Source organism: Harpia harpyja, chromosome 14 (genome assembly GCF_026419915.1).
Source record: "Harpia harpyja isolate bHarHar1 chromosome 14, bHarHar1 primary haplotype, whole genome shotgun sequence".
Taxonomy (NCBI): Eukaryota; Metazoa; Chordata; class Aves; order Accipitriformes; family Accipitridae; genus Harpia; species Harpia harpyja.
Window position 1 is genome coordinate 31,629,597 of NC_068953.1, and position 12,593 is coordinate 31,642,189.

Below are 12,593 nucleotides of genomic sequence, written 5' to 3' on the forward strand. Positions count from 1 at the left end.
GCTCCAATGAATTCTTATATTAGCCTCTTTCTAAACACATCTTTCTTCCAGTTCCAAGAGTCACTAACACCATCCGTTAGTAGCATTATCTGGATGATTTTAAAGCAATGAAACACACAGGGAAGAAAGTCAGTATGAATGGCATGGTTTCATATGCTCTCCTCTTCATGGATTTTTCAACAGAGGGTTAAAAGTATGTTAACAGAGGTTTAACAATGGTTAGTTAACAGCCTCTTCTCTCCCTTCAGGGCTGTTTGGGTACCAACCACACTCATGGTGAGACTGTTGACTTATCTTTGGCATGTGTGCATGCATATAAGACAGGAGAAACAAGAAATGACAGCTCAGAAAACTATGATACTTTTCAGACAGAGCATCTGATGCTGAGAAAAGTATCACTACTCGTTATTCATTTAAACTTGAACAAAAAGGGAAGCTTTTTCCAAAAAGTCTCTTTCTAAACAGACCTCATCATTTTTAATCCAATTGCTATAGATTTTTGTTGCTTGCTTGCTATTTTTTCATTCATTCTTTTCTGAGTGATACCTACTTTTCATTTGGCAAGGTGAGCAAGTTAAGGAGAGTGAAAAATAAAAAGGAACTGCATGAGGATATAAAAAAATTTAAGCACAATGATAATATACCAAGAAATCAACAGACCTGAGTTTTGACTGCCTTATCTTGCCTGGGACTCTAGAGCAATCAATAAGACCTGGATTTCCCCAAAACACTCCATGTTTTAGAGTTCTCACCTAGGAACTACATGAGATGGAACTTTCAACCATTAGTTAACAGCATCCAAAAGCCTTGAACTGACAGAAACAATAAAAATCATCTTATATACAAGTACCTTAACTACTAATCTCAACAAAATAGAGAATGGACCACACCCTGCTTCAAGATACTGCTGTAAATCAGTAATACAAAAGCAAACAAAAGCTAGTCTAATGTTTCCAATCTATTCCCATCATCTTTTTGATTGAATACATTACTAAATAGCAGAAGTACAGTCCTGATTTTGTGTCAGCTATTGTACAAGAAACTTTGCCCACAGAGATATATAATGCTTAGGTAAACATAGAGCAACTGAAATGTACCATTTACTTACATATTACACACTATTGCTTAAATTTTTCAGGATTTTCAGATTGAAGATTCCTTTACCATACATGTTTAATAGTTTACTATTAATTTTTGTCATTTTGTGTCTGTTGCAGCAAATGGCTTTCCCTAGAAAGCACACAGTCTGGAGGTTATGACAGGCAGTGCTAAACAAAGTAAAAGGGGTTAGCAAAGAGGATTTTCCATATCCAACAGGAACACTGACAACTATGCTTCTAGCAAGAATAGATTAGCTCTAAGGGAAGCATTTGCCAAATTGAGAGACCTGAATGCTTCCATGTCATTAGCTCTTAAGTGACAGAAAAAACATCTGGCCATTGGAAATGAGGGGATCTGTGATATATTCCACTTTCCATGGCCCAAACAAAAATAACATGTCACTGCCTTTGCTCAGTTTCACAACAGAATTCTGGGGACAACAATAGTTATCACTTGTTTCTTAAATAACTAAAATAACTAAAATAACATCACAATACATAAGCAGTCTTTTGGAAGCATTTCCATGTATGAGAAGCAGTAAAAACCATCCAAAAGATAAAGGACATTTATTAAAGCTCAGACAAATCCACTCATGAACATGAAGGGAGGCTGCAGTAAGGGTCAGAAGGCAACCAGAAAAAATGTTGTGTCTAGGTAGTGAGATGTGTATGCATGCTTACTTGTATGATTTTTAAGTGTCCTTAACATACCAGCAGCTGAAATTTTAGCTTCCATTCAGGTTTGTTTACTTAATTTTTCAATTGTCTATGGATTAGGTGAGTTCCATTGAAACACCCTCTTCAACCCTCTTCAGTGAGACCTTATTGAGAAACTCTTCCTGTACAGTTCCATGACAGGAAGAAGGATGCTGAACTTTGTTTTTCCTAGCCAGAAAAGTTACTTTCCTTAATTGGGAATGCCAATTTTAATCAAATTTTTTATGCTGTACCATAAGATGAATTTAAAATGTATGACTTAGCAAATATTAAAATTTTGCTCTTGACATTACATAGTCCTACCATACTTTGTCCTCATTCCTGACACATCTTTAGGCAAATTTTGTGGTGTGAAGCAGATATATTATAGTCATATTTTTATGCCCAATCAGACATGATATAGAAAGAAATACTTTTAGATTCTGGATCTCTCCCCAAAAAAGCATATGATATTTCATGGTTTCAAACCCTGGCCAGTGTCCAGACCTTTGTCTAGTTTCCAGTAAAGTTTTCATTTACAAGCCTTAAAGCATTACTATCACATCTGTAAATTTCAAAGGAGACTCCAAAAATGCCATTGTTAAGAAAACCATATGCCTTATCATTTGGGGTGATTCAATCCAAATCACTGTCCTGGGTTAACCTGCTTCTACAGGTAAACAGAAGATTTAGTTCAAATAATCTGAGTTTGGTCCATATGGAATTATCATTATTATTACTATTTGCAAGACCTCTTTTTACAGAAAAAAATTATTTCTTCATATTTACTAGCTTTCTCATTATTCTTCATATGCTCCTTTCATCTTAGTTTGGAGCTCACATTATTAGAAGCAGGATGGACATCACCTAAAGCAATAAACACTAATAATGTGAATAATAATTAAATGCTAATTGTGAGAAACAATAACTGAACTCTTATCTTGCACGTCCCAATGTGCATTGAATTTGGATGGCTACCATACCATCTACCAGGTATGCAGGCATCTGTCCTTTTTTTTTTTAATCCCAATTTAAAAAGTTTCATTTTGTTCAGCTGGGATCACTCTTCTGGTTTTACTTTTCAGCAAGAAAGCATGATTAACTCAGGTGAAATGTAAAAGTGTTTTGGTTTCTCTGCCAAAACTAACCACAAAACATTTTACAAGAAACTTTGCTATATTACAGTTGAGTAGTATTTACAAACCCAGTCTTCAGTTACAGTCTTTACTGCACCTCACAGAAACATCATTAACACAAAGTAAGGAAAGATAAAGGGCTGAATCTCCTCTGGGGTATCAAGAAGTCACAGCATTTCTTGCTTGTGATTACCATGCTGCTCTGTGTGAAGGTAATTTGTGAGATAGCACATGGATCAGTGTGGCCATGTCGCATTGCCTTTCCTGAAAGAATTCATGTTAGAGTAGGATCTTCAGAGAAAAAGGAAATCAGGTCATCAACTCACTCACCTGGGTAAGGGCTAATTTTCCAAAGAGAAACTCTTCGGAGTTTCAGGAAGATCTCGGCACTCTTAGCTGCAACTAGCATGGGAAAATTTTTAGCAGTTTTATTTTGTTGTTTTTGTAAACTCGCCTATGAAACTTTGCAGTTCCCTTCGATCATGTCACCGAGTCACTGGTATGATATTTTTAGCAAAAGTCTGTTGTAGAAGCCAAGCTCTTCAGACTCTATTTCCTTCTCCAAGTCATTACGTGTATTGACAGATCGTAGCAGTTCTTTGTCTAATAACACAACAGATTCTACTGGAACTTTTGACAGCCATGAAGAAGTTCAAACTGTATTTTTAATTCCCTCTCTCAGACTTACTGGCAAGCCAAAAGCTCACCCACTAAAGCAACACAGCACTTTCACAGTCGATGTATAAAGAAAACAACTATTTATTAGACTTGTTTTCTGTAGTATGCACAAAGAATATGGAGAGTGACAAAGCACCTTTGCATTGCACAAACACTGAGCGCGCAAAAAGAAAATGAAAACAAGGCATAAAACAAAGAAAGGATGTGTACAATGGAACAGGCACAAGTTACTTGTGCTTGCTTGTTTTTCTTTTTGTGCTAAAAGTAGAACACAATACTTATCTTTGTGTAGAGACTACTCACCAAAGCCTGGATAAACTGGAGGTTAAGAATATCAACATCATTAAAACTCTTTCCAATTTTCGATTCTTTATCTAGATTCACTTTCTCCTAATATTACTTTCTTCAGAAACCGAGTCCTCTCACAGCAAAAAAATCCAAAAGAAATGCTCTTAAGTAGACATTGTAGCAGAGAAATGATCAGACTTACTCCTAGCTAGATATCACAGTTAAAAGTGCTATTAAAGAAAAATGTGAGACTGAAGCTAAGAATTTTGAGAACCAAACCTTCGCTAACTTTGAAGCTTTTTAAATTCCAGCTGTTGTAAAAGGCTGAACAACTTTCTACAATGATGTTTCCTAGCTATGAAACCTTGCCTGGAGTTACTTGGAATGTACAATAATTAGCAACAAATAGAAAACAGTGCACATCCAGTGCAGTTCAGTTTGGGAGTATTCTTGCCAGAATTTCCATCACTTAACCAAATTAAATATGCTGTTTGTATCATGTCTTATCATTATACTAAAATAAAACCTTGAATAAAGTTTGTAACAAGACTGACATGTGGCAAAAATACAGTCTGATCCAAAACCAGCATGCTTTCACATTAGGGTTCTTTGTACTGTGCATTGTAAGATGCTACTACTGCAAATATATAAATATGGGAGTTTCCCGTCACTAAATAGGCTTACAGGATAAAGGCTTATCTGTAAATGTACCAGTATCACCTTGTAAATTATCAAAATCTTATCAAGAAAACAATGTCATAGAACCTCAGGATACATTTGCAAATATAATACAGAAATGAATATGCTATGATTTTAGATGTTTTCTGAAAACATCTGCAGACATAAGAGTTGTGATGAAAAAAATGTAAATATGCTGACTTAGAAGATAAAATACAATACAATATTTCTAATATTAGTGTTTTATTAAGGAATTTTTATGCAAGAAAAAATATAAGAACTAAAATTGATGTGTGTTCTGTTCCAACACAGATAATTTTAACTTCTTTGTCAGTGAATAAAATACGTTATTTTCATCTCCAAGAATATTTCACAATTTAAGTCTAATAAAAACATAAGCCTCCTCCCTGACCATTTTAGCAGTGCTGCTGAGCAGCTGTTGTAGCTTGAATTGGTATCACCTGAACTTGGTAACAAGAGCTATGCACACCGTTCTGTATGTGGTTAGTAAGTGCCTTAACTTACTGGCACTAATATTCTCTCTTCCTACTGAAAACATCTTCCTGATGCACCTTGGAATTATATTTTCCTTTCTCACAGCCAAATCACAGAAGTGACTCATAGTCAGTTTTGTTACCGATTACTACAGTCAAGTCTCTGCTCTTGTGTCACTTCCAATTTATGACCCCCATTTATAGAGAAATTCCTATCAACTGTATGACCTTGCACTTCATACTGTGACATTTCTACCTGTTTCTGTTGCTGTATTTTCAAGGTCATCAAGCTCTTAGTGTTTAACATTTTGGTCTCCTCAGTGTTAGCAAATACCTCCCAAATTTTGTCAGTCTTGTACCATTCCTGCCTACTTCTTTAATGAAAATATTAAACAAAATTAACCAAAAAACAGCCCCCAAGGAACTCCATCAGTAAACTCTCTCCACTCTAAAAGTTTCCTTTCCAACACAAAGAACTGTAACCTTTCATTTGCCTAGTTCGTCACACCCTAACTTTTCTTCTACTAATCCCCATTTTCTCTATCTTAAGTAATAATTTATTATATGGATTATTTTCAGATAAATAAACAGTCTGAAGGCTTATTCAAAAGAAACACCAGGCTTGCATGTTACAAAGTGCTTTTTGTAAGCTTTTGCTTTATTTTACTCCATTTTTCAGCAATTTCTCTATATTCATGTTTTTTTCTTCTAAGCTTGTAACATTGATAAGACCACAGTTCATCCTGCTCCCACTTTCTTAAATACAGATGCCATCCCAGATACTTAATAGACATTTCTGAAAATGCTGTTCTATATATACCAAGCTATTTTATCTAAAAACAAAACCACTAAAAATATTACAACTAGAACAAGAGCATTTCATCTTGCCTTTTTAGAGAAAAAGAATCATTTACGATGTGGTCTAATAGTTTTTAGCAGTCACCTAAGTCTCTAAGCAGAGTTATAACCCTGAATAAAATGGTTATTTTAGTGTAATGATGCTTGCTCAGCAATTACTAGCAAATGCACATTGGTAAAACGTGTCCTGCAGAGTTAATAGCCTATGAATGTGCTTGCCTGTGCATGCACTAACATTGTAAAGTCACAACACCTGTACTGTGTTTTTTAAATACTTATGCATTCTATAAGGGCCCATAGCAATAAGATCAATATTTCCTGTATAATTGTTATTGTTCAAATAGACAGACTCAGAGGCACATCTAGACCATCTCAAACTTTGAAAGAGATCACTTTTTTGACGCAAAATGTACAGCTTAGGCCCACTTGGCGTAGGCAGCAATTATATAGCTAGAGTTTCAATCTTACTAGTTTACTCTGTCTTATAAACTGTGCTTAACTAGTAAATTCTTCAGGTTTTAGATTCCATGCTATTATGACTGTTGTTATGAATTTCATTTCAGAGGCACTAGGATCACAGAGTCAGCACACTAGAACAAAGAAGGATCAGCAAAACTTAGAAACCAAATTTCGACTTTATACAGATACAACTGAAGAAGGCTGTCAGATTTTTTTAAATCAGTTGGAGACTCTTGACAAATGCAGTTTCAATGCCTCTCTTCCTCTGGTGATAATAGTCCATGGCTGGTCGGTATGAACTCACATTTTATTTTTAATTCAATCTACATCTGATTTGATATACTTTCCTTCTTATTATGCTAGTGCCAAAAGTAACTTCAGGAGAAAGGTTGTGATTAGAAGGATGGTGGATTTCCCTGGTAGCAATCATGGCTAGAAATAACATAAAGTGAATATTCCCTGCTGATATTCTGAAGGAAGAGTCTACAAGCAATTTTTCACATGGGAGTCCCATGCCAAGGATTAGATTCAGCCCTGGTTTAAAGCCAGTAGAGTTCAAACAAGTAGCTGAATTAATGTGCTATGCCTCTGGAGGACTGAATACCAGTTTCATTTCTCTGATATGTTCACTGCCAGATATTTACAGACTTATTGAAAAGAAGTGCACACAATCTCCCCACATCTTTCTCACAGGTACACCTTTAAAGAGAACTTCTCTATAAGCCCCTTCAGCTGAAAAAGAAGCCTTCAATGTCAATGAATTATCACTGAACTTCTAGTTAAACTGTAAAAAAAAAACAAAACCAAAAAAGCTACCACAAAAACCTTTCTCAAAAGCATAGCAGTACCAAGAGTGACTTTTAATCAGCTTCTCAGTTGAAAAAGAAACAAAAGAAAAGGCAGGATAAGAAATAATGTCATTTTAACAGATCCTCGATTCTCATAGAACCAATGTCATCACATAAGATGGCAAAATGAATCTTTCTTGCACATCTGCAAATATGCAGAGAAACTTTGAACCCCTGATGCTTATAACTCTCTTAACAAATAACAGCAGAACTGATTTGGATGAAATATTGCCCTAGACTACTTTAGCCAAGCCTCCCAAACAAGAATTTGTTCAAAACCTGTACCCTCCTCAAAGACAAACCATGGACCTGAAGCTGCTGCCATTGAAATTTATCATTCATACTAATTTAGTTTGCAGATTAATAAATCAAAAATTTTCTGGGCATTTCTGTCTTTCTTTTTAATCAGTAATATCAATTATCTCAGGATGAGTGAAAATACTTAGGGACATCACTCATAATAGTTCTTATTACAAGACAAATTATTATACAGTTCATATATTCATTCTTAATTTTTTTGTCCACCAAAACCCAAAGATTCTCAGTGCTGAAGCATGCTAAAATCTAGTTATCAGCATTAAGCCCTCCTTGTTGATATCATGTTTTTTGTCTCCTTGAGGTTTTCACAAGAAATATTTGGCAGAAACTGCTTTCCCTTAAGAATGTGTTTTGTTTTGTTTTTGTGGTTGTTTTTTTTTCTTAATAAAACAGGTGGATGGGATGTTAGAAGGCTGGATTTGGAAAATGGCAGCAGCTCTGAAGTCTCAGCATAAACAAATTAATGTGATCATTGCAGACTGGCTTACATTTGCTCACCAGCACTATCCCATTGCTGTACAGAATACACGCTACATAGGACAGGAGATAGCAGACTTCCTGGAATGGCTGGAGGTAAGAGCCCCCAGATCAACACATGTTTCACTGGAAAAGACCTATTTACCTGTTCTTATGCTTCTACCACCTTTCTGAAATACTATGCTGGTTAACGCTGTTTATTTTAATCACTTATGTTTCTTTAATACATTGCAAATTTTTCTTCCATAAACTTTCATATGACTTCATAAAACTTTCATCATGCAAGAGATAAAAGCAAGTGGTCTTGTTTATTAAAATATTTTCATATGTTTTTAGAGGTGAGATGATATCATGCTACTTTAGCTTTTCGAGTAGCATGTGTGCAGACAGCTGACAGATTCCCACACTTTGAAAGCAGGCACACATTATTATTTGCAAGTGGTTAGTTCAGTAAAATGGGTTTATGTTATCTGTGCTTAATTTCTGCTTTTAATGCAGAATTCAAGCATGACATTGTGTCTGATTTTTGCCTCAGTTCCCCAAAGATTATTCTAAAATAATGGCTTAGAGATTCAGAATGTAAAGGGAGACCTTTCAAGAGGACAGACATGCCTCACAAAGCAGATGACATGGAGGCAGTAGTGAGTACAGAGCCATGCTAATGTAGTGACTACTTTTCAAAACCCCTGCTACATAGGGAGCAGTGGCCATGGCTGGATTGAAAAGGCTGCAGACAAGTCTGCAACGGATCACTGGTCTCCAGCACTATTTAAGAAAAGGCATAAAGCAAACACTAGAATGAGAATCACTCATACAAACCAGGCACCCCAAGCAACTCTTATTTCATCTATCTCTAGTACTAATTTAAGCCACCTAATCTGAAATGAAACTATACTTCTGTACCTCACAATGAATTTTTTAATACATTAATTTAAATACGGTGACGCCTAAGGTGGAAGGGAGATACACTGCAAAGCTGAGAGATCTGTAGCAAATACCACTGAAGAGCTAAGCTATTTTCAACAGGAATGGCAGGGCTAGAAGAAGTTGTCAGATACCATGCCCAGTTAAGGACAACAGGCACAAAAGAGAAGGCAGAAGAGCCAGAGTCAATATTTTTCTTTGTGACATTACAAAAAACCTTAGCTCTTGGTCAAATGTAGTTTAAGTTGCTGGAGCCTAAAGTCATATTCTGAAGCTGTTTAATTATTGAATGAATCAAACGATGGACTTTGATCAGTTCCTAAGAGGACACACCACATTGTCAACAATAAAGAGAACCTGTGATTCCTCCAGTGTCAGCAAACAAATCAAGGCTTGAATAAATGACTCCTTTCTCCAGCATTGTAGGTAGCTTCTCTTGTACCATGATATATTCCAGGATTTAAATATACCATAAATTTTCACAGCATTCAACTGAGCATGTTCAAGCAGTAAACCTTCCTTCTGCTGAGAGGCACCCCTCCTGAGTTTAACAGTTAAAAACTCCTTCATTACAGCTCCCATAACTATCTTTCCGTTATGCTTCTGTCTGCTTACAGGCAGGCGAGTATTTGAAATATCCTCAATGGATGTAACAAAAACTGCAGTGCTGTGCAACTTTTTAACAAAGAATAAAAATAAAGTAAATCTTGGTGCTCTTAGTCCAAGAATTAATAGGGCATGATCAGTAACAATCTCAATAGCATCCATCTCAATAACACCTACCAAGAAAATTGGTCAGATCTTGTGATTTCTAAGAGCTGCCTCTCTCAAAAGGCAGCTGCCAAGTTTCACCTCACCTTCACAAGAGACAGGTATTGAGACTGCAAAGCCACCCCACTGGGGCAGGCAATATCCACAATGAAATTAAAACAGAGGTTTGCCTTTCCTGCGAGAAAAATATGCCACATATTTCTTTACAAGTCAGAAAAACTTCAAGCCTTGCAGCTCAGGTGAAATGCTTAAGATCTAGATAGTATTGATTAGGTAGAAAGAAGGGCCTGAGGCCAATTCTGCTTCAACAGGTTTGTTTCAGATCAGATACCCAGTTTTGTACAAATCAATCCAAGAAATGTCATTGCTGTATCACTTAGCATGTCTGATCAATATTTTGATACTTTGGCTTCTAATTTGGCTTGTGCTAGTATGTCAGGCAAAAAAAAGCAAGGCACTTTATAGAAAGGATTGTTTTACACTGAAGTTAAAGAACAGATATCCATTTTATAGTCACAGGAAAGTCAAATGCTGCAGACAAAAGGCAAGGCATATTTGCATCACTTGCAAGAAACAGCAACAAAAATTCTACTGTCTGTGTTGATGGTTCTCCTGAGCATAGCACATAACTAGCAGTGCCCAAATGTGTGGCATTTTCCTGCTGCATGAAAAGGAGGGAAGGAATAACATTCAGCCAATGAAGAAATTTATTGCATGATCCATGCACCTTATTTGACCTCCATCATCAACATACAAATTTCTCATGTTATTCATGGCATACCTAACTTGTAGTAAGTATTTCACTGTTTACTTTTCACATTTTCTGCATCTAAATCAAGCTACCACTATCTTCCAGGAATCCATTCAATTTTCCAGAAGCAATGTTCATCTAATTGGGTACAGCCTAGGAGCTCATGTTTCAGGATTTGCTGGAAGTTATATCAGTGGTACAAACAAGATTGGGAGAATTACAGGTAAGAGACTTATAACTTTAAGAAATGTAACAGTCAACTGATTTAAGTTACATAGATATTTGACACATCAATGTCATAGCAATATTTAGCTGTTGAATAGTAATATTTGCCACAGTTTAGAAGTTTCATCCCACTGGTTTAGAAATTAGATTTAGAAAATTTAATGAAAACACTTTTCAAAATGAAGTATCATAGTATTTCTAGCTTTGATCTTTCCTACCTCAGTCCAAATTATGACATACAGAATATACAAGTGTGGGGACTACAAATCATAAACCAAAGATTCAAGTTGTATGTTGCTTGAATTTATCTTGTATCCATTCCCAGTAACACCTTAAACTAAATGTTAGCCACTAACCTTGGATCTTTGGTCACTATCTTGACCCAAAGCCATTCAAATACACGGGTCATTGTTAGCAACTCATTTTAAAAAGAAAATTACATTAAGGAAATTGTCTAACTGTGCTTGAGCTTTCAATTGTGGTACATTGCTCATACAGTGAATTGAAGTCAGTTCTGTGGCAAAAAGTATAGCCCTGGATTACATTTTACAAGAAGCATATCATTAGAGCATCCCTAATAGATGCTTAAAGTAAACAAAGTTAACCATAACACTTGATTATTTTGACTAGTGGCGTTTTGAGCCTTCTGTAATGTTTTGTAACTGTACTAATTATGAGTGTAATGAAAATACATTTCTAAGGTTATTGATACACTGTATACAGTACCACATCTAATGCACAGTGACAGCTTAAAAAAAAACAAAAACAGAAGAGCATTCTACATGAGGCCCGCATCAGCTACATTTAAGTTATCAGAGAAAACATTTTACTTTAATCTGATTTGGGAGTGAGGCAAATATGCACGACTGTAGTTTGAAGTCCCAATTCTGACCTTGGATTCATTGCCACATACCGTAGTCCCTTATACAATCAGCTCTTGTGACAGTGCCTGCATGACAAGAAGCTGATTTTACACAATGTGTCATGATATTACACCTGTGTATACGCTGAAGGACTTTAGTTCATCAGCACTGCTTGTTCAAACCATAGTAGTACATCAAACTTCAATAATGGATAAGTAAAAAATATTAACACACATTATTTATTGTAACAACTATATGCATTCCTCAGCACAAATTATTCAGACTTGTAACAATAAGCTCCAAAAATTCATAGTGATAAAAGCTATTAAAAATAGTCGCCTTCAGGGTGACTCCCTACCTGTAGCCTGTGTTATTAGTCTTGTCCAGTTACATCTATGCAACTACGTTAGTCCATAGTACCAACGGAAGAATCTCAAATTTAGAAGCTTGTCCTCAAAACTGAAGGCAGCTTTAAACTATGCAGGCAGTCCTTTTCCATTAATCAGTTCCCAACCAAAAAGGGCACCATACAAAAATATCTAGAAAACTAAAAATCAGCAAGAATCCATAAGTGGAATATTATTTTTCTGAATACCATAATAATTTGCCTTGAAGAATTTTGAAGTTGAAGAATTATTATAAACAACATCTAGCAGACACATAGCTCTTTTAAGCAGTAAGTGAAGCTTCATAAAGTTTCAGGTCCCAAATGTGGGCTAAAAGTCAACCTTGTTGTGGGACTGGTGTCTTCAAAAGGGCCTCTGAAATGCATGACCTCTGGAGTATGAAAGAACAAAATTAAGTAAATATCCCTCGTGACAAAGCAGTAGCAAGCATGGTTTGTCTATAACAAACACATCTATCTCTGGGCCTGTGTCCTTGTGCATGTAGCAGTTACTGTTTATTACAGCATCTGTGTTTACTTTACCTTTTGGTGTAACCATGTACTCTCTGCAGGACAAGTGTTCCTAGCACTGTTTCTGTCAGTGAAAGACCTTGTAAAGTACCAGTGCTGTCTGTTTTTAAATA

The 12,593-nt window shown here is 35.9% G+C and overlaps 1 protein-coding gene across 2 annotated transcripts in view; it reads left to right on the forward strand.

Moving 5' to 3' along the window:
* Positions 1-12,593, forward strand: part of LIPC (lipase C, hepatic type) — a 65,221-nt gene that overhangs the window by 41,449 nt on the left and 11,179 nt on the right. Inside the window, exons 2-4 of one of the 2 annotated variants that reach the window (XM_052809039.1) lie at positions 6,492-6,679; positions 7,947-8,126; positions 10,582-10,699. In XM_052809039.1, coding sequence (XP_052664999.1) covers positions 6,492-6,679; positions 7,947-8,126; positions 10,582-10,699 — 486 coding nt within the window. The remainder of the gene's footprint in view (positions 1-6,491; positions 6,680-7,946; positions 8,127-10,581; positions 10,700-12,593) is intronic. The other variant, XM_052809038.1, reaches the window with a different exon arrangement.